This window comes from Trifolium pratense, linkage group LG3 (genome assembly GCF_020283565.1).
Source record: "Trifolium pratense cultivar HEN17-A07 linkage group LG3, ARS_RC_1.1, whole genome shotgun sequence".
Taxonomy (NCBI): domain Eukaryota; kingdom Viridiplantae; phylum Streptophyta; class Magnoliopsida; order Fabales; family Fabaceae; genus Trifolium; species Trifolium pratense.
The window spans coordinates 48,430,994-48,454,193 of NC_060061.1; the positions used below are offsets into that span (position 1 = coordinate 48,430,994).

The 23,200-nt window shown below is 33.9% G+C and overlaps 3 protein-coding genes across 4 annotated transcripts; all 3 read left to right on the forward strand.

Annotated features, from left to right (window-relative positions):
- Positions 1-490: 490 nt before the first annotated feature.
- LOC123919063 lies at positions 491-4,346 on the forward strand. Its single transcript, XM_045971286.1, has 2 exons — positions 491-1,194; positions 2,254-4,346. The coding sequence occupies exons 1-2, from the start codon at positions 600-602 to the stop codon at positions 3,639-3,641; spliced, it is 1,983 nt and encodes a 660-aa protein (XP_045827242.1). The 5' UTR covers positions 491-599; the 3' UTR covers positions 3,642-4,346.
- Positions 4,347-7,459: 3,113 nt separating this feature from the next.
- On the forward strand, positions 7,460-15,178 carry LOC123916329 (protein SMG7). 2 transcript variants are annotated; one of them, XM_045967764.1, is made up of 8 exons: positions 7,460-7,849; positions 8,781-8,901; positions 10,176-10,778; positions 11,087-11,209; positions 11,727-11,959; positions 12,067-13,979; positions 14,086-14,198; positions 14,565-15,178. In XM_045967764.1, the coding sequence occupies exons 2-6, from the start codon at positions 8,830-8,832 to the stop codon at positions 13,955-13,957; spliced, it is 2,922 nt and encodes a 973-aa protein (XP_045823720.1). In that variant the 5' UTR covers positions 7,460-7,849; positions 8,781-8,829; the 3' UTR covers positions 13,958-13,979; positions 14,086-14,198; positions 14,565-15,178. The 2 variants fall into 2 exon arrangements, with proteins under 2 accessions (XP_045823720.1, XP_045823721.1); XM_045967765.1 differs by having other exon boundaries at positions 7,618-7,849; positions 12,067-14,198.
- Positions 15,179-17,093: 1,915 nt separating this feature from the next.
- On the forward strand, positions 17,094-22,941 carry LOC123916330 (non-specific phospholipase C2). The gene is made up of 4 exons (XM_045967766.1): positions 17,094-17,857; positions 19,297-19,901; positions 21,741-21,917; positions 22,473-22,941. Exons 1-4 carry the CDS (start codon positions 17,394-17,396, stop codon positions 22,781-22,783), a joined length of 1,557 nt encoding a protein of 518 aa, XP_045823722.1. The 5' UTR covers positions 17,094-17,393; the 3' UTR covers positions 22,784-22,941.
- The last annotated feature ends 259 nt before the right edge of the window (positions 22,942-23,200 follow it).

Sequence of the window (23,200 nt, forward strand, 5' to 3'; positions counted from 1 at the left end):
CCTTTTGTGTTTGTTTCATAATTCTCTCATGTTGCATATTTTCTGAATCTAAACTCCAAATTTTAGGTTTGTTATTGTTTTTATTTTTATTTTTTTTTATGTCTAACCGCTTCAAACCGTCTGACAACCCGCTTAAACCGCAAACCCGAACACATAAAAACCGTTCTTCATTTTTTGGGTGGATTGGGCCTTATTTTTCTACTCTGCGGTTTAGATCGGGTGACAACTTTTGGCCCGAACCAGCATTTATCCGTCCATTGTCCACCCCTACTCGTAAGCAAGACTTTGATTATGATTTCAATTTGTGATAGTTTAACTCTTTACCTTGTTTAGGGATTAGAAGAAGTTGACTTGGTTAGACCTTGAATCACTTGATGCTAAAACTGAACCCAGACCATATTAGGTGGTTCATCGGCGAAATATAAAATATAAAAAATCAAAATTTATGTTTTTCCTAATACTAAAACTAAAACGCGCTGAAAAATTGTGTAGCGCGGGAAAATAAGACAATCAGAGAGACAAACTTTCCTAATTCTTGTAAATTTTTTAAGCGAAAGAGAAAAGCTCAGTTGCAATTCTTGTAAACTTGAGAAACCAGCATGAGTGGTGGAAAGGTTAGAAGAATAAGAAGAGGCGACATAGTATGGGCAAAGCCAACAATTCATAACAACAACTGGTCTCCAGCACTCGTCACATCTTCCAACAACCTCGCCATCTCCCTCTCCTTCTTCGACAATGTTAAGAGTCTCACATCGAATGAGAAATGGCCCGAATATACTGATCGTCATCTTACAAGTCGATTTTGTAGAGTCGAGTTAGATCACGTCCCAGTCCCACCACCTCGAAAATTCTTCCTCGAATCCGAACTCCTCCCCTTCGATCAACCACCCTTTGCTTTTATCAATGACGCTTTCCAATCTGCGCTTAGGTTATTTGGTCGAAGAATCATTTCCGGTTTGCAATGTCGCTGTATAAAAGGGTATTATGAAAAGAAGAAGGTTTTGAATGGGCCGGGTTATGGATTTGACCCGATTAGGGTTTTGGATTTTGTTTCCGATGCTGCTGTTTTGCCTTGGTTTGAAGTTGAAGCTTCATGTGTTGTTGATGCGGTTAAAGTTGTTGCTCAGGTTCATGCTTTTCGTCACTACTCTTCTATTCAGCAGAAGAAAGTCTACAAAGAAACCAAGAAATTAGGTATTTTTAATCTTTTTTCTTAGATTGAATTTCGAGTTATATGTAGCACAGACACTTCTGGCCAAAGTACTAACCTACATCGATACATATGATTAGTGATTACATTTATCTATTTAATTCATTTTTTTCAATTATTATTGTTGTTGACGTGTCGGGGTCTATGTCTATGTTGGTGCTTGTAGCTATTGAGAAGTTTAGAATTTTGATAAATATTTTTGTTTCTGGATTGGGAATTGTGATGTTACATGAGATCAGAAATATTTTGATTGTAATTATGAAAGGGGAAATTGGGTAATTAGTGTGGAAAACATGGTAGAATTTGTTTGTAGACATTTATAGAAAAGATGGTAGAATTTGTATGTAGACATGAACAATAGAGAGTGAGTGTTCACCGGAGTCCACAGGGCCTTCGCTGAAAGAGAATGTATTCACCGGATAAGATGGGAGTGATTGCAGGGAAGCATCTAGATGGAACAAAAATGTAGAAGCCATATGGTGAAATGCTGTTTAGTGTTTTTCCGGGGCCAATTTTTTATTTTTATCGAACTCGCTTACTCAGGTATAAACTTGTGATTTTGAGTTTGTACGTGATTCAACATGATTCTCCTACCTAGAAACATAACACAGACGAGTTTACTAGTCCACTTGCGATTTTGATAACCATACTTGTGATGATCATAGATAATTTGAAATGGAAAAGTATATATATATTTTTTTTGACAGAAAAAAATTATATTTTTTTAGAAGCCAATGAAATGGAAAAGTATTATAGTATATGATTTTGATTAGTCAATATTTACCATTTTATTGACATAACTAAGCTTCTAGTCCCATTCCCATATAGTAACTTGTTGAAATAACTTGTCCTGTTTGTGTGCTGTCCGTTTGTATTTTGATGTTTAGAAACTTTTATTGAAATAACTTATTGTCCTGTTTGTGTGCTGTCTGTTCTTGTGAAAACGGGCTTTTATTGTTGTATAATTATCAAGGATTAAATTTACTGATCTGCACAAAGTATGTATTAAGTTTTCCTATTTATTGTATAATTTGTATCATTAGGTGATAATTTGAAGCAGCATCAATGTACCTCTTTGAGTCAGAAGGTACAGTTGGTAAATCGAGAATCTACGGCTTTGGAGCCCAAGGAAAAACATCAGGTCATATCTGAGCAAGGGGAGGAAAACATGACCATTGGTGCTATAAGAAGGTTGAATTCAACAGTTCCTGATTTGGAAGGATTCTCCGTACAGTTGTTTCAGAATAAACTTTTGATTATTCCAGAGGCTCCGACTACCACTGGTAAGTCTGAACTCTGTATGCATTCTCCTGCCTTTAGCCCGTTTCACATTTGGGGAAAGAATCTAAAGTTGGAAAGGCAGAACCTTCAGAGATTTGAAAATATATTACACCATGGCTTAGTCGATGGCTGCTTTGGCAACTGTTCCAGAATGAATGAAGCTCACTTTTCTATTTCTTCCGATTTTAAAACTCACTGGATCAATTATACCAGTAAAAGAAAAGACAATGTACCAAAGCTTTGCTCTAGATTGCCTGAAATAGAAACCACTATATGCCTCAACCGAAAAAGAAAGCGACTAGATAAACATGATTTATGTAATGTTTTTCTGCTAACTGGTAGAGATAAAGAAAGTGAAGGGAATGCATACATCTCAAAAAATATGAGATCTAGGATCTCACATGTCAAGATGCTTGAACCAGAAGAAAGTATCCGAAAAGACGATCAGGCCTGCATACACTTCTCTGAAACTGGCATAAACTTCACTGATGAGGTTGAAAAAGTGCATTTGAAAAGAAGTCAAAATTTCACTTTACATCAGTCTAATAACAACAAGGTTGATGCTAGTGCAGCGAAAGTTAAATTTATGTTAGGATCTAACTCTTCTTTTTACCAGAAGAGACTGCAAAGAATTTGCCATGGTAATATAACACCTCTTAAGTCAAAAGAGTCGGTAAGAGTAAAATCATCTTCTGGGTATTGTTTGGTGGAGAGTAAAGAAGATTCCTATCACTATGTTGCTTCTCGTTCAATATTCAAATCAAAAGTTGGACAGCAATCAAAAACACATGTTCCCTTTTGTTCTAAATCTCTGCACATGAAGTTCCCAAAGAATTTCAACCTACCATCAAAGGAACAGCTAATAAAGAAGTTTAGAGTATTTGGCTCAGTAGATTCTTCAAACACAAGAGTCTCTTGGTATTGTGGCACAGCTCAGGTGGCTTTTTTTGAAGAAAGTGATGCAGTTGCTGCATATCAATATGCCAAAAGGAAGGTCTGGTTTGGTGAGGCTAATATCCGCTTTTCGCTTGATCCTTTTGAGCACAAACAAAGACGACCACCACTGAAATCATGTCTGAAAAAATCCAATTCCTTGAAACAGGAAAACAGAAAGAAAGATTATAGGGTAAGATTTACAATTGAAACTTAGTTTGTAGAAAAGTATTGTATTAAGCATGTCTTACCCTATTTAATAAATGGGAAAGCTTTTTTTTAATGCCATGCAAGTACTCAAACTTCTAGTTTTATAGATATTGCATTAGTATGCTTTTGCCAAAGTAGTGTAATTTTTATAGAAAAAAGTCAAATTAGTGCTTCACTGACATAACTGAGTAATGCATCTATGTTGTTGAGTGCTAAACTAAAGAATGTGAAAGAGTACACTCATTATTACACATAATCAAATTAATTCATTTCGCACACAGCTATATCCCTTTTTATAAGCTGTTCCATGTTTTAGTAGCAGGGAAGTCAAACTTATAATAAGCTGTTCCATGTAAACTTTTTGAATTCAGCCAGAAGCTAAGAGTTATTCTTAACTTCTTTTTCACTCCCTTATGACAACTTGATGATTTGTAGGGTTAACACAGATTGTATTTTGTTTTCATAGTCCAATTTTATTCAGAATTGTCCCCACTTTGTGTTTTGTTTTCATACCTGTAATGTCCAACATCTCATTATGGTGGTAAGCTTTAATATTTTAACAGATTGAGGGAAATAAAAAAGAATAAATTGCAATCTATCTTTTGGCATTGGTGGTACAATTGCTTGCTTCTATGGAACTTTATGTTCATATAATATATCATGCAAGCATAGGCACTTATTATTTTGTTGGACATGTTTGATGCAAGTTTTTTTTTTTTTTAACAAATGAAGAATCTTCCAATAAACATGAATCGAAAAAAGCAAATGTCATATGATATCGATATAGTTGTGGAAAAAAAAAACTGTCTCTCATTTGATGGTTGTCTGTCTCTATTATTATTATTTTTAGGAAAAGGTTAAACAGTGTCATCGGGGCCTTAGTTAAGCATCTAAATAAATAAATTATATCTTGAAATTTGTGCATTCAATACATTGAAAATGTAAAAAGTTATTTTATCAACATTAATTTTATCTTTTATTTCTATTTTTAGTATGTTTAACAAGTGTTCGGAGTACTGTTTAGCATGACCTTGTCAGTTTTTCTCCCTTAAAAATTAAATGTCCCAATATTATGTAGTCAAAGACTCAAAACTTGTCTTTATACCCATTTGTTAATTGTTACCTAATCACCACTAGCAGTCTAGCATACCACCATACAATATGTGACAGGCGATTTTATTTTATTCTTGCAAACCGTGCTGTGTCGCACCCATCCTGTCCTGTGTTTACTCATGCAATGCAATCACTAATATCAACATTTATCGTAAATAAATAAATCAGCATTATTATGTTACATTACGCCTCTCAAATAGGGCCCGACTAAATACTAAACGAAGTTTAAAGTAAGCTTTAAAGTTTTTTTTTCACTACCGGTATCTGAAAGAACTGACTTTCACCTTGAAAGTCACTAGAGCTTCTTTTTCGTGCATGTATGGTAACAATGATTAGCATTTCCTTCCCATTTTTTATCTTCTCTTATGATCAATATTTTTAGTTAGAGTTTTCACTTAAGGTATGAAGTAATTTTTCAAAGGTCAATCCCTTTCTTGATGCAATTGCTGTTAAGGAAAATTTGCCATTAGTTATAAAAGCAAATTTAACATCCATTAACTTTCGAATAAGCACTCAGACCTAAAAATCAATTCGTGTGAAAAAATAATATATAAAAAAATTAGTCCAAAGAGAGAGAATGCATGAGAGAGATTATCGAATTGTAGAATGCATAACTTGTCATCTCTTTAATATAATACCTTTTGTGTCATTGTGTGCTTCTCATGACACATTTTGAGCCACTTTTCTTCCCTGATTCAAGCTCCAATATTTCTTTTTTTGTGTAATTAAAGACATCAAATATTTTGTACCAGAAAAAAAAATACATAAAATATTTTCCTCCTCGATTTCAGGTTCAGGTGGCACACCCCCCACACAAGCACCACCCGACGAGGGGGGGGGGGGGGGGGGACGGGGAAAACCACAATCCGAAAACCTTCGACCCTTCTTTCTAAATGGGGGTGCTCGGAGCACCCCATCTTGTCATTTCGTTGTTGCTCATTCCCATTATGGTTAGGCCGAAGTCTTTGGTGTATCCTTCTCCGCGCCCGCTCATGCTTTGCTGACCTATCACGTGGTAAGAAAAGAGAGTACGAAAGAATATTAAACTGAGCACACCGCAAAAAGATTCCAAAAATAATTTGTACAACGGATAGATTGTATAAGCTTGACTTAGGAGATTAATTACCATTTATACCAATAAGTCTGATTTTGGATAAGGTTAAACTTTTTGTTGGAGATGGAAAAGGCAGAGAACATCGGTCTATGTTGTAATTAGGGATGGCAATAATATCCATACCCGTAAATATCCGCGGATAAAATCCGTCACGGATACGGGGCGGATAACTTAATGGATATCCACGGATGAAATAAATGGATATTTTAATTACCCGATTAATGGATATGGATACGGATTTAATGGTATCCACGCCCGCAGATATCCATACTCGCTAATAAATAAGAAAATTACTAAAATATCCTTAGTTATTAAATATAAAAGAGGCTTTTATATTTTGCATAACTTTATGATGAATTTTATTTTAGTTAGAAATGTATGTATATTATTTTTTTAAAGAGAAATATATGGATATTATATTAAGTTTTGGTAAAAAGAAGAAAAATGAATGTGGTGGCATTGTTGTAAATTGAAAGTGGAATGTATGAACATTATTATGTGTTAATATTTTTTGTTATTTCTTTGAAGAAATTTTAGGTATAATTAGAAAAAATATATTTTTTTAAAAATTATCATCCATGGATATCTGTTAATATCCGCGGATACCTCAAAATCCGCGGATTACCTGCTTAGTGGATACCCGCATAGATATGGAGTGGACACATATATCATACTATCTGCGTCCATGGATATCCATTAACATCCCTAGTTGTAATCTAGCCATGAGAGATAGAGATTTGTACAATTCTCACAATCACAATTTGTACGACTTGAGCTGACATTTTGACTATAGCTTGGAGATACACTTTTTTTTAATGGTGCTTGGAGATATGCTTGTATTTGAATATTTTGTTGGAGATGATTACTTTTTACCAAGTAGAAAGATGGTGATCTAGAGGAATGACAAAGTCTTCAACAGATGTTCAGATGATGAAGTAAGATGTTGTCTTTGAGTTTACTTGATTATCACTGATGTCGAGAGGATGGTAAAAATGGCATTCTTAGATGATATCTAGACTATCACATTCTTTTCTTGAAGTCTTTAGTTGTTGTCCATATGATGGACAAAGCGTTGACTTCGACTTCACATAATTATTTGTGTTGTCTAGAGGATGAGAACATATATGTTGACTCAATCATATTGTGTAGATGATCTTCTTGTTATCATCAAAACCAAAATGAACGAGATATTAATTCGAACTTATTTTATTTTAATAATTGGAACATCCAATATATATTCTTGTTTTGGATGCTTTTTTTTTTTCCACCCACTACAAGCAAACTCGAATCATTATTTCGGTTCTTTCCTATCTATGCTAGCATTTTCAAAAGCTTTCACGACTCCTTTTTCCCATGCTCATTTATGCATTAATACATTTTTTTTGCAACACTCATCCGTGAAATATTGACGGTAGAGCAAGCAAATCTCAGACTGAAGTTACTTATGGCTAAAAATCAACTCTTCTTTAGTTTTTATAAGTTTTCTCAAACAGTCTCTCGATTCTTCAAACCTAAAAAACAAACAATATATTGTAATTCATGCCTAATAAAATACATGAATTTCAAAGTATTTAACAAATCATACTTTTTCTTTATCTAATTTTTCATAGTCAAATTAATTGTACAGTATATCATAGAAGATTTCTTCCATAATCGATCAAATTTTGTTTCTTAAGCCAAAAGAAAGATATAAGGAGTGGTCAAAGTAAACTTGGAAACTAATTGCTTTAAACGCCGTCGTTTGCTTCACCGCTTCAAGAGAGAGAAAGAGAGAAACACGTTGAATTTCCCAATCTCATCCTTTTTGGACCCAAACAGAAAAATAAATAAAAAAATCAATTCTCTTTCTCTCTCGCACACAACGAAACCAAAAAAAAAAAAAAACACACAACGAAACGAAACCCTAGCGGAGACCCTTCTTCATTCTCCCATCGATTTCAATCCTCATGCCTTGATCCCCTTTCTCATTCTCCATCTCAATTAATCAGGTCTGTATCAATTTCTTTCAATTTTTTTTTTCTTTTACAAGCTTCATTTTTTTTCCTCTTTCGATTATGCCCCTTTTTGTTGGAAAACCTGGGACGTGATTGGTTCAAAAACGTTCCATTGTTTATGGGTTTTGTAGATCTGGTATTAATTTTGAAGAGTGTTGTCTTAATTTTGCATTTTACGTATTTGTTTCTTTGATTTTATTCATTTGCGATTGTGAATTAAGGAAAGGTTTTGGGTTTCCAATTTGCATTAATATTTTTTAATTAAATTGAGCTAAATTTTTTATGTAATGGGTGGGTTTGAATGATCATTAATGTAAATATTTTGTTGCCCTTTTGGATATTCTAATCATGGGGTTTTGCTAATTCATGCTAAAGATTGTATAAACGGACCAGCTTTATTTTGATATTTGAACATTTGAGGCATGCAAGATTATCTATTGTTAAAATAATGGGTTTTTGGATAATGATTTATTATAAGGGCTTCATGCATGTGTATTGTTTGATTTGTCTTGGTTTGTTGGTTTTCGGTTTTCGATGCTTGAGTTTTGTTCCCTGTGACATAATCTTACTACTTCAGTCAAAGTAGTCCATGCGTTTTTACCGGAATTTATGTTTGTATTTTACTTAAGAAAAGTTCAGTTATATTGTTGTGTTTTTTAAAAGAGCTTTATGCTTGGTATTGTTTAATTATGATCTTGTACTTTATGTGGGTTCCAATATTGATGCCTGATTTTGTTCTTTCAAGTTGGTCTTCATTTTTTAGTTGAATTTATCTGCGTGTTTTACGGGTGTTAGTTTTCAGTTTTAATACGTTGATAGATTTGTGTGACAGCTGTATTACTCGTTATTTCAGTTACTCGCAAGTCACAAAGTATTTTCTATGAAATCATTGAACAGAGAAATTTGTGTACATTTTTATTTGCAGGTTTGGCTTTATGTAACTCGTGTTTAGTTAATCAACAAATAATTGATGGATGATGATAGTAAAGATGGATAACATGTCTGCTCCCTCATCACGGGAGCGTGCGCAACGCCTTTTTGAAAAGGTATTCCTGTTTCTCTCTTTTGGTCATTCAATGGGCTGGAAACATTAAAAATTAGAAAGTAGATAAACAATCAATGGCTTATTGGTGTAATAGTGTGTTGGATACACGTCTGTCCATTTTTCTCACGGTCCAATCCAATTCAAACGAGCTTCAAGTAACCGTGCACAATACCATCTGTTTTTTTAATTTTCCAAACATAGGCTAAATTTGTTATAGACTGCTTAATAAAATATAGTAGGAATCTGGTGGCTCGATAGAGAAATGAGTAATATTAATCCATGTTCTTTTTTTATTATAATAATAATAATAATGGGCTGATACTCTGTATTGCCATGTGGAGTTTGCTCTATTTCATATCATCTCATTTTGGAAACAGTGCTAGGGTTTGTTATCAGCACATTCTGATAAGTCTTTGTTGCCCAGAACTACTCCCTCCGTCCCTTATTATAAGAACCTCTTACAAAAATCACGGATCTTAAGAAAAGTTGTTGGAGTAATAAATTTGTTTGAAATGTGTGTGACTATTACTTGAATACCCTTTGTCTTATTTGCATTCATTATTGACTTTCCAAGTTCCAAGACAAAATTGATCGTATGATAAGGGGTATATATGGAAAAAGAGTAATAAATGCACCCAGAAATGTGTTGAGGGTCTTATATTTAGGGAAAAGATTTTTTTGTAAAAGGGTCTTATAATTTGGGATGGATAGAGTATTGCTTTATATTATGAGCGATTAGTTTAAGTAAGTGTCTTGATTTGAACATTTTATGAACAAATATTCAATTTGAAGCTTTACTGTTTGGCTTGTTGGTCGCAACAACAATTCTGAATACTCTTCCTTCTCCTTTAGAATTTTGTAGTGTATTTTGAATTTATGATTTTATGATGTTGAAATTGGGTCGCCAAGTCTTTAAATATCGAAGTACTGAAGCTTACACTAGCTATAAATTAGTTTTAACTCAGAAAATGATAATATACTTTGAAATTTTAATAGTGAATAAAACTGCTCATCCATAAATTAATTTCCAAGATTTTAAATGAACAAGATGTTTATTAAGAAATCTTAATCAGTCTGGATTGTCACTTTATAATCTTAGATTGCCACCTTAAAATATTAATATATATTAAAGATGGAAACTGTAGCATGACTTTGACTTTTAAGATGCTGTTCTTTTTCCCAGTTTTATTGATTTATTTTATATGAAATTTATTTGCATAAGTTTTTAGTGAGATTATTGTCTGCTTTGTAACATTTCAATTATTTGTTACTTAGAACCTTGAATTGGAGAGTAAGCGCCGGAGGTCTGCTCAAGTGCGGGTCCCATCAGATCCAAATGCATGGCATCAAATGCGTGAGAATTATGAAGCAATAATTCTAGAGGATCATGCTTTCTCTGAAAAGCACAATATTGAATATGCTCTTTGGCTGTTGCATTATAAGCGGATTGAGGAGTTTAGGGCTTACTTCAATGCTGCCCTTAATTCTACAAGTTCAAACCCATCGCAGGGTGGGAAAGGCCCTGTGCGGCCTGATCGGATAACTAAAATAAGGCTGCAGTTTAAGACTTTCCTTTCAGAGGCAACAGGGTTTTACCATGATCTTATCATGAAAATCAGAGCAAAATATGGGCTTCCACTTGGTTACTTGGAGGATTCAGACAATCGGATTGTGATGGAGAAAGATGGAAAGAAATATGCCGATATGAAGATAGGTTTAGTATCTTGTCATCGTTGTCTGATATACTTGGGTGATCTTGCTCGTTATAAAGGAATGTATGGTGAAGGTGACTCAGTAAACCGGGAGTTCACAGCAGCTTCTAGCTACTACTTACAAGCTGCATCTCTTTTGCCTTCAAGTGGGAATCCCCATCATCAGGTTTTTGCATTCTTCCAACAATTGTTACATCTGTAGTGTTTCTTAATATAATGTTGTGAAATAATGGCTATAGCATCGCTATTGCTACAGCATAGCATAATTTTAACAAACCACTGTTGTTCAGTGTTACGCGTCCTAGTACAAAGTATTCTTAAATAGCGGATATAGCAGCACTAAAGCATTGTAGCGTAATTTATACAAACCACTATTTTCCTCTATCTCGGATTGACAACACTAGCTTAATGTTTCTGAATTGCGGTGCATAGTTGTCATAATCCATTTTTCTTTAATGTTGTTGTTCTTATCAGCTTGCTCTATTGGCTTCATATTCTGGAGATGAGCTAGTGGTTATTTACCGGTATTTTCGTAGTCTGGCCGTGGATAGTCCATTTACAACTGCAAGAGAAAACTTGATAGTTGCGTTTGAGAAGGTAATGCCACCATGCGTTTGCTTGTGATAATCCACTTATTTAACCAGAATGTTTGTAACTGTTAGTATTTGAGTAGTTTGTATTCCATTCTTTGGTTTTTTCTTCATCTTAGTGATATTTATATCTCAATTACTATGCATACTTTAGTATTATTATGAGTATGAGATTCATTCAATTTTACTGCTACTGCCTAATAAATGTGAAGGCTTTACATTTCACATTATGTTGCTTGTTTTAAAGCCATTAATTAAATGTTATGTGTACCTGTCATGAATGGATGAAAAGAGAAATCCTTTGAAAGCTATTCTGTTTATTTGGTAAATTGGTACATGGATCATATTGGAGCGTAATTAATATGGCTTTGAGCTTGATTCTATGATTATTTTCAGGTTTTGGTGTCGGGTGTCTTGATTTTTCTTTTACCATCTTCACTTTTCACCCTTTTGTCTAATTTATTGTCTCTGATGATGTTTGGCATTTATTATTCTGACTAGCCACTTTTGCAATTCAATGACAGAATCGTCAAAGTTTCTCTCAGCTACCTGGTGATGCTAAAGTTCTTGCGGTCAAGGAATCTTCAGGAAGACCAACTGGCAAAGGAAGAGGAAAAGTTGAAGCAAAACTTGCAACAAAGGCAGCTAGTGTTGATCCTAGTCCTAGAATGGAAGGAGCATCCAGTATACAAGAAACTTATAAATACTTTTGCACTCGATTTGTCCGTTTAAATGGAATCTTGTTTACTCGTACTAGGTATATATTATGAACAGTTTCAGTCCATATGTTATTAGGTGCATCATTGCTAGTGACTAATCTATTCTGACCGTTACTTTTCTGATTTTCTTATACCTTGTTCATAGCCTCGAGACCTTCACTGAAGTTCTTGCTGTTGTTAGCACCGGCCTTCGGAAGCTTCTCTCTTCAGGGCAAGATGAGGAGCTGAATTTTGGCACAGATGCTGCTGAGAATGGACTTGTCATTGTCAGAATTGTCTGCATCATAGTATTTACAATTTATAATTCAAATAAGGAATCTGAAGGTCAAACTTATGCAGAAATTGTACAGCGTGCTGTTCTTCTTCAGAATGCATTTGCTGCAGCTTTTGAATTGATGGGTTACATAATAGAGAGATGTGCAGAGCTGCGTGATCCATCTTCTAGTTATCTTTTACCTGGCATTTTGGTTTTTGTTGAGTGGTTGGCTTGTTATCCTGATCTAGCTAAAGGTAATGATGTGGATGAGAAACAGGCAACTCTCAGATCAAAATTTTGGAATCATTGTATATCCCTTTTGAATAGACTGCTTTTAGTTGGACCTACGTCAATTCTTGATGAGGAGGAGACTTGCTTTAATAACATGAGCAGGTATGAAGAAGGGGAAACTGAAAACCGACTTGCTTTGCCGGAGGACTTTGAGTTAAGGGGTTTTGTTCCACTGCTTCCTGCACAAACCATCTTGGATTTTTCTAGGAAGCATTCCTTTGGAAATGATGGTGATAAGGAAATCAAAGCTCGGGTCAAAAGGATTTTAGCTGCAGGGAAGGCTTTAGCAAATGTCGTTAGGGTTGATCAGAAAGTGATATATTTTGATTCAAAGGCGAAGAAATTTACAATTGGTGTTGAGCCTCAAACCTCAGATGATTTTGTTCTTGCTACCTCCTATGCAGACATGCTCAATGCAGACGACTTGCTGCAAGAAAAACCAGGAGATAAATCAACGGTGGAAGTTGTTCAATCAAACCAAGACCATATGGATGGAGATGAGGATGATGAAGTTATTGTTTTCAAGCCTGTAGTGTCAGAGACGCGAGCTGATGTGGTTGTCTCATCATGGGCTCCCCATGAGGGTTTGGAGCCTGCTCCAAAAGCATTTGGAGGGGATATAAAATTTCATGCCAATTCTACTTCCAACCCTCTCAATCATCTAAATCATCAAACTTTGCCTGTTTCTGTTAGTGGTATGATGGCTCAAAACCTGCAAGCAGTGCAAACATCAAGGTGGATTGAGGAGGAAATTTCTCTTGGTAACAATTTCAAAGGTCTTAGCTTACGTGAGAACGGGCATGCAATGAAACCTAGCCTACAAGAAGCTGTAGGCATCTCAAGCCATTTAGCCCTTCCTATTCCTATTCAACAATCTGCTGCTGCTGATACTAATGGTTTCTTTTATGGTCTCTCAAAACCTTCAGAATCTGTCATACCATCCAAAGTTGATGCTATTGCATCTCCTGCAGTAATTACTGATCATTTTTCTGGGATGACATCTGCCTTGCAAGCCAGTTTGAGAAAATCCCCAGTCAGCCGACCTACTAGGCACCTTGGACCTCCTCCCGGCTTTAGTCCCTTTCCTTCTAAACAAGGTAGTGAATACTCTGTTTCAGATTCAATGAGCGGGAATCCAATTATGGATGATTATGGTTGGTTAGATGGATATCATTTGGATTCATCAACTAATGGTTTAGGCACCAATGGTCCCCTGGCTTACTCTCAATCAAATTCTCATCAAGTCGGTAACAATGGCTTTAGTGGTACAGTCAGCTTTCCCTTCCCTGGAAAACAATTTCCATCTGTGCCTCATCAGGTGGAGAAACAGAATGGTTGGCATGAGTATCAAACGTACGATCATTTAAAATTACACTCTGATCAGCTTCTGCAACCTCAACAGCAGCTCACAAATGGAAATCAGCAGTTTTCTCCTCTGCCTGAGCAATTTCAAGGACAATCAATTTGGACAGGTCGTTACTTTGTGTGATGTCGGTATGAGAGTATAGATGGTATGTTTGTGGCTTGGCATCAATTTATTGCTACTTGTTTTTCTGTCTACCTTTCATTTCAATTTTTCAGATAGCTAACTAATCATGTATTTGGAGGTCCTTTCAGGTTTATTGCGAATGTGCTGCATCCTTTTGCTACTCGTTCAAACTCCAGCTTTGCAGCCTTGTTATTGGAGTTCTTTGGCCTTGACTTGTTGCAGGATATTGCTACTACGAAAGGTGAGTGCCAATTTATTCTTCATTTTGTTGGTATCTTTGTCTTCGTTAAAGTTACACCACTACATTTTTGCACTGAATTTTTGTCTTTGCAAAACGGGCAACTTCGTGGCTTTAGAGATCCACTATGATACAATCCAGGGAGAATCAAACCCTCTGTTTGATTACATATTGTAGACAACTTTATCTTGTATTGTCAAGTGGCTGATTTGAATTGTAGACAGCTTTATCTTGTATTTTCAAGAGTCTGATTTGATCATGGTGTAAATATCTAATATGTTCTGTTTGGGCCGCCTCTGCACTACCTTTCTGTATGTCTGCTGCTTCTTATTTCTGAATGATCCCAACTTTTCTTGCTTATTGTTACAGATTATGCTGAGCTCTTCAGCCCGGACGAAGGAAGATAAACGAGCATCTTTACTGTTCAAAGTTCTTAAGAAGTAAATGCCTTGTCTGGTTCCATATGGCTGGATAGGTGGTGATAGATAAAAGACTATTCATTCAGTCGTGTTGCAGCTTGTGTCTTCTGAGATTGGTGGTGTTACAATGGTTCATTCAAATCTCTAGTGGAAGTGTCATGATGATGCACATGTAAGAATCGTTGTTAACAACATCATCTGGTTGCAAGTGATACTAAGTGCTTCAGACTATATAGTTGGGAAAGTTGCTAGCTAAGAAGTGGGTGTCAAGTTTGGATAATGGAATGTGTGATATAATACGATATATATAATAAGTATTGTGGGTAGTCACTTGAGTTGAAGAGTGAGTACATGTGTTTTAGTTGTTTGCGTCTTCGTTAAGGATCATAATAGTTTGTTGTTGCTTGTGTGATGGGTGGTTTATGGTTCATTTTCATGTTTCTATAAGTCGAGTGGTTAGCTCGAACTTGCAATTTGCAAATAAATTGGTGGATAGTGGATACCTATACATCTTGGCGTGTATGAATATACAACAATATATGTATCTATAATTTGGATTTAGCATCTGTTTCTTGCCGTGTTAGATATTTTATGTAATTTTGTTGTATTTTGATGATTATTGGCTTATTGCTAATGGTTTTCATATTATTGAAGCTTTCAATGTTTGGATTGGGGTGAATGAGGGAAAAAGAAGATTAAATGGTTCTCACAATTGAGCACTTCACAAGTTTTTGCACATTGTTTTCGTTAGTGTTTAAATAAAATCATGTTGATGCTAGTCACATTGTGTGCAAAGTGCATCAAGAGTCCATTCAAATTTTTTAGCTTGTTCTTTTATAGCTTGGTTCCTTATTTCCTTATTAAACTTGTTTTGCTCAACAATAAACTCCTATACCATGACTTCCACATGAAATTTTTTAGCTTGTCGTTCACTTTGGTCATTAAATTTTTAAAGTTTAGAGTTTTTTTTTTTTTTATAATAATTAAAGTTTAGATTTTTTAAGTGAGGAGGAAATTGGGTAGAGAGATTAACGGATCAACCATGATTCATGATTTAGAACTCATTATAAAAGACGTATCATTGAGTTGAGATGTATGAGTGTTGTTATACTCTTGCAAGGTGCCTCATTTTTTTTTGGTAAAGACGGTGCCTCATTTTTAATTTACATATAATATATAACATGTTTTTACTTATGATAAAATTATTAAGTCAAAAAAAAAAAAACCTCACTTGTGATAAAATTATTTATTTCAGTATTTTTTTATTTATAAATTTAAATATTTAAAACTAATTTTGAGAAAATATATGGAATTTTTTAATAAGGATAATTTTATCATTTAAATTTATCCTATTATTTCATTATGAGATATATGAAATAAAAAATGATATTATAAAAAATATTATTATCTTTGTTATTTTCTGTCCATCAAATACGTGATAAAGCAATGACTTATCATGTTTCTATGACCTGTCATATTTTTATCCAAACTATGGGTCTGTTTGGTAAAAATAAGCTATAAGCTAGCTGATAGCTGAAAAGCTAGCTGATAGCTGAAAAACTAGCTAATTGAAATTAAAGTGTTTGGTAAAATTAGCTTTTGAAGTGGTTAATAAATATAAAATGACATAATTGATAGTGGGTAGTTTATTTTTTAGAGTGAGTAGTTATTAAATTAAAGTGTAAAAAGCTATAAGCTATAAGCTCAAACGCCACTTGAAATAGCATCTGGAAAAAAGCTATAAGCTAGTAAAAAAAGTTTGTTACCAAACACCTCTAATTTTTTGAAACAAGCTTATAAGCTCATAGAATAAGCTATAAGCTAGCTTATTTGTGTTACCAAACACACCCTATATATCACACTTTTTCTCTATCATATTTTCAATTCTGACCAGAACTCTTAAAATATAACGTAACAAATAATTTTAAAAAATGATGGTGCTAAACAAAGTTTCATGAGCTGATGAGAGCACTAAAAAAACTAAAGTAGCAATTTTTTTATATTAAAAATAACAATTTTTAAACCTCTAAAATGTTAAATTTAATACTTTTCAATACATTATTTTTATAGCTTTTAGCTTATAAGCTAAAAATTCTGTTTGGTAATAGTTTTTAAAAAAGAGTTTATAATTTTTTTTTTGGTGATAAGCTTATAGCTTATTTTACTAGCTTATAGTTTATGAACTTATAATTTATCATATTTTCTTTTAATTTTACCCTTATCATTTTATCTGAAAAAATTAAATATTAATTAAACATATATTTTTTATGTCATTTTATACTTATAACTATAACCTTGTTCAACCACAAATTTTATAAAACACTACAAATTTAATCTACTAGTTTATTCACTGTAAGCTAAAAGCTACCTTATAAACTGATCGCTATAAATTCATCCGTTGTAAGTTAACTTATTGACTATTCACTATTTTTCGCCGACCATATCCTTATTGTAATGTACTAGTGCTAGAAATGAAATTGCCTAAAGTGAAAGAGAGAGAAATGAAAATCTATCGGCAAAATGCAGTCATTCTGACTCAGATCAAATAACAATACAGACAAAATCCATGAAACCCATTTATTACGTAATCAAAACCTCTCTCACATAAAGGGCAATTAACCTCACGCAATCTCTCTCTCTCTCTCTCTCTCTCTCTCTCTCACTATATCTATCTTTCTTTACTTTCTCTCATTTTCTCATATCACAATACCAAAAAAAATCTCACCCCTTCTTCCATCAACATTGTAATACTTACTCTTCTTAAAAACACACTACAAAAATGGGTACCCGAATTACTACACTGTTATTTTTCTTAACATTCTTCTTTCTCAATTCCAATGCAGCCCAAAACCCAATCAAAACCGTGGTGATTTTAGTAATGGAAAACCGTTCATTCGACCACATGCTTGGTTGGATGAAGAAACTAAACCCAAACATAAACGGTGTAACCGGGTCAGAATCATTACCATTATCAATAACCGACCCGAATTCAAAACGGATATTTTACAAAAACGAAGCGAAGTATGTGGACCCTGATCCTGGTCACTCGTTTCAAGCAATTAGGGAACAGATATTCGGGTCAGAAGACACGTCAGCTGATCCAGCTCCAATGAATGGTTTTGCACAACAAGCTTATTCGATGGATAATACAACGAATATGTCACAAGAAGTTATGAATGGATTTGAACCTGATCATGTTGCTGTTTATAAGTCACTTGTTTCTGAGTTTGCTGTTTTTGATAGGTATGATCAAATTATTCCTTTTTTATTCTTACCGATATTATCATTTTAGTTCCAATGTTTCATTTTTAAATCTCTCATTACTTTATTTTTTGGTAAGAAATCTCTCATTACTTCGTTGGTTATTATTTCTGATCTTAAAACAGTAGGAGTATTTTTATTTTTTTTGTTTTTCACCCTCTGGTTATCAGGGAAAGGAGCCCTAATAATCCAGAGTTCGGAGCGAGTTATGGCATCACGTGGTTCCATTTCCCTCTCAAGTGCAATTGTGGGGATCGAACCGTGATCCTCACTACCAAATTCAGCGTCAATCATCACTAAATCAACTAATTAATGATTTTTATTTTTATTACTTATACTAGTGGCCTCGTGACTACCAAAAACCCAAAATACTACTGCCAGTTTGCCACGTTAGCCATACTACAAGTCCACGTCAGACGTTAGTTGGATCTTTTATATTTAGATATTTTTAAGATGAGTAGCTTCTGATAGATTGATTAATAAAAAACATTACAAAAATAAAAATAAGAATTTGATTAGATGGGAAACTTTTTCTTATCAAGATGAGGAATTGTTTTAAAAATTAATTAAAATAACCAAAATAAATGAGTTTAACTCAATTTTTTTTACGGTAAATGAGTTTAACTCAATTAATAGGGAGCGAGCCGGGAATTTCTAGCTATAAGAGTATTTTTTTTTATATAATTTTCCAAAATAAATTGAATTTGTCGTTGCATGTTAGACGAGTTAATTAATAATTGTAAACAAGCTAATGAAATGTTAACTTTTTTTACTTTTTTTTTTTGTGTAAAGTTGTCTACTACTTTGGTTCGTTTGGATTCAACCTATTTTTGAGCTTATGAAAATAACTTATGTAAATAAATAAAATTTTATTAACATTTATAAGTTTTCACTAAAAGAATATTGTATTTGTATATGTTGTTTTCTCATAAATTACATTGAAAAGTTTATAATAATGCTTAAAAACTTATTTATTTGCATAAGTTATTTTACATCAGTTCAAAATTTTAAGTCAATCCAAACAGGTCATTTTTCTATTTCTGCTCTATTATATCTCAAAACAATTAAACTTACATTTCTTTACTACAATATCTCGATGGTTGCTTTAGCTTGAAGGTAAATATTTATGCTTTTAATTTTCTTCAATTAATTGGAGTATTTTTGAAAAGATCAATATCACATGCTGCTCAATTTTTAACTAGTTCCTATTTTAGGAGAACATTTTAACTACGAAGACAATATATTTATATGATAAAGTGACAACATAGTACAAGACTTATCTCACTTTGTACTATAGATTTGGTCAAATTGTCATAGATGCAATATCATGAAAAAAAAATTCCTATTCTTTCTATATAAAAAAAATCAAATAAAAATTCACCCATTCTACTAGTCGTAGCATAACGTTCATATGTTCGCAGGTGGTTTGCCTCCGTACCAGCTTCCACTCAACCTAATCGACTCTATGTGCACTCGGCAACATCCGGTGGCGCCACCAGCAACGTGGCAAAATTGCTTGCAATGGGCTACCCACAACAAACTATTTTCGACAGTCTCCACGATAATGGATTTGACTTTGGAATATATTACCAAAATATTCCAGCAACATTGTTCTATAGGAACTTAAGGAAGCTAAAGTATGTGCTCAAATTTCATCTATACGAGACCTTTAAGCGTCATGCTAAGGATGGAAAGTTACCGAATTATGTTGTCGTGGAGCAGCGGTACACTGACACTAAGTTGTTCCCAGGCAATGACGATCATCCGTCTCATGATGTATACCAAGGACAAATGTTTGTGAAGGAGGTGTACGAGACACTGAGGGCAAGCCCGCAGTGGAACGAAACCCTTTTCTTGATTACATATGACGAGCACGGTGGGTTTTATGATCATGTGGCTACACCGGTGCGCGGGGTGCCTAGCCCTGATGGGATTATGGGACCAGAACCATTTAACTTCACTTTTAATAGGTTGGGAGTAAGGGTTCCCACTATTGCTATCTCACCTTGGATTGAAAAAGGAACAGGTAAGTTTTTTCTTTCTGCATTCAATCTTAAATTAATTTATTTTATGTAGTCTCGTTGTTGATGAGTTTATTGTATTAGATCTAGAGTTTAGAAAAGGATATAGTAAAAAAAAATGTAAAAATAGAGAAAAATAAAATATCATATACTCACATTAATTTGGCTTGTATTAGGTTCATTATATATTTTGACACGTATATTCATATCTTATCCTTATCTTATTACGTCACGAAATTGGTTGAGCCATTTATTCATGACATATTCATTGCATTTTACTATGACTATTTTTATATTTTTCTCTTTAAAATCTCTTGGCAGTTCCCCACATCTGGTTAATTGCAAACCCAACTAATTCTCTTTTTATTTTACTCACCATTCCCACCTAATTTGATTTCACTTCTCGTAGCTTCATACATAGCCATCTAATTTTCACACTACTTTAGAAAAATGGACAAATTTATATAATGTATGTAGTGGTGGGAGTGGGACCATATGCTTTTTGGGTTTCAATCTCTTGTTGTCAAAGTGCATAGTGTGAAAATGTTGTCACTCATCCGCAAGAAATTTCTGACCTTTGATATGTAGCCAATTTTCTTAGGCATATCTATCTCCATAATGTACAAGCAAATTAGTTTATCATTGTCTTAAGCAAGATAAATTGTGGGGTAGCAATAATGCAGGTGAATTATGAATTTGTTGACTTATAGGTTAAGCTACATAAATTGTGGATTTTGAATGTCCATGGTACCTTAGGTCTTGTTATGTCGGGTCGATGCAATTGTAAGAGTTTGACCTAATAATTTTAAACAATTTTTCTAGTGTCGTGAACTTATTCTCGTTTTCTTCAATCAGCACTGTCCACGATCGGCAACCTAAAAAAACTGTGTTTAAAATTTAAATAAAATTAATAATCAGGAATAAGTGGGTCCGCCCCTTAAAGGGCCGGCCCCTTAAGGCCCTTTTTACATCTCTACTTTAATTAATAATAAATTTTGTGATCTTATGAGCTAAATTTTTATAGTGAGATCCAATCAATTTGACAATTCATGCATCTCTTTTTTGGGGAAACAAATTTGTAGGAGGCTACAAAACCAACAACCGTTGGTATTGAAATTTGTTTTCTAGTGTTAGAAAGGATAAAAACATAATAGAATGATAAAACTACAATAAGGTAGTTTAGTTAGGCATGTAAGGGGGAAAAAATATGACCAAGCTATATTTTTTAGGTACACATTTGTTTGGGTTGGTTTCTTAATAGTAAAAAAACATGACCCTTTAAATGTGTAGGTTTTGTCCAAGCTCCAACTTATGTACAATTTGTAAAGTAGGGAGGAAACTTCTATGCTCTATCATGAGTACAAGATATATGGGGCAAGAAAAGTTTAATGAGAAATTACTATGCCTTGGGTATACATATTTTGGTATTAAAAAAAAATGTGTACACTTACTTCTGATGAATTTTGATTTCACTTTTTTTATACAAAGAATTTAGCAACGGTACCAACTAAGCTTGATTTGTCATGTTGTGAGAGACTATTATGTTTATTGGTTCTTGGTTAATAACTTCAATTGTAATTTTTAAATAAAATGAAAGACATAATTAATTCACATGTAATAGAGTATAAATAAAAAAAATTATAATATAAATTGAAACTAATGTAATTCAACAATTTTGGTATATTCGAAGTGTATTGAATAGAACATTTTGAATATTAATTTTTAATCGACACACTTTTCCTCCACAGGAGATAATCTTGTTCGAAACACTGTCTGGATTCATGGCATTTTCTTTCATTTTGGTTTTTTAATTCTAACATAACTCTTTGTTTATGTTGATGCAGTTGTTCATGGGCCAAACGGGTCACCAACTCCTACATCAGAATATGAACATTCATCCATTGCAGCAACGGTTAAAAAAATCTTCAATTTGCCAAAATTTCTTACCAAGAGAGATGAATGGGCAGGAACCTTTGAAGGCATTGTACAAACAAGGACAGAGCCCAGGACTGATTGCCCAGGTTAGTTCATTATTCTTGCTTCAATAAACATCAAAATCCGATTATCCAAGAGCGTTTAAATAAGATGGCGCGGGTCTCTTTTAGCTTAACCAAATTCCTGAGTTTGATTCCTGGCTTGAGCATGCAACAACATTAGAACTCCTAGGGAGATTTTGCCGCCCATTTGGGTCCCACAAGGCTCAGTGATTAGTCTTTGCAGTTGTCCACAAAGGATACCTAATTTTACTCCCACTCCCCCACCAAGTCGAACCATGACTCTGATACCACTTGTTTTGGGAGTCTGGGGAAGCTCGAGAGAAACATCGAGTCAAATGCTCCAAGACCACGAGAGAGACAGCCCATCTCCACCTAAAACCTTAAGGCATTAGGTTAATGAGTCACCTCTCTTAAAAAAGTAACATTCTCTCATTCATAGTCGATGTGAGACTTAACTACTCATTTGAAACCCAACAAGTTTCAATTAGACTATTACATCTTAGAATTTACTCAGGTCTAACAATATTTTGTGGCATGTTTACACTTTGTTTGATTCTTGCCAGTATTATTTTGATGCAGAGCAACTTCCAACTCCTGAAAAGTTAAGAAAAGGAGAGGCAAATGAAGATGCAAAACTCAGTGAATTTCAGCAAGAATTGATCCAACTTGCAGCAGTTCTTAAAGGAGACAATATATTAACTAGTTATCCAAATACAATAGGGAAAGACATGAGTGTTAAGCAAGGAAAAGATTACATGGATGAAGCAGTTAAAAGATTCTTTGAAGCAGGTCGTTATGCAAAGAAAATGGGAGTTAGTGATGAGCACATTGTGAAGATGAAACCTTCTTTGACTACAAGATCATCCAAAAATTCAAATAAAAATCCATAGGAGCAAAATGAAATAAGATTATGTAAAAATAGCATTTGAGGGTGTGAAAATTGAAACAAATGATTTCTAATAAAAAAAAAAAGTTGTACAAAATAGGAAAAAGCAATGTGCTAATTTCTATAATTAATAATGGGAAATTATATGGGATTTTTAGAGTTTGTTTATTCTTTTTCTGTGTCTGTTTCTGTGGTGCAATGTTAATGATTCCTATTAACCAATCAAGGATTTGAATTATTTTGAGTACATTAATTGTAAACTGTTTATAATTAATTAAGTTAAAACATTTGATGTTTTTTCTTCTTTTTTCAGAAGATAATTATGAACATTAGAGAAGGAGAAAAAGAAAATACTAGAGAATATTTTAAGTAAAAGTAAAGTTAAATTCAACAGTCAGGACCGGCCCTGCACAAGACATAT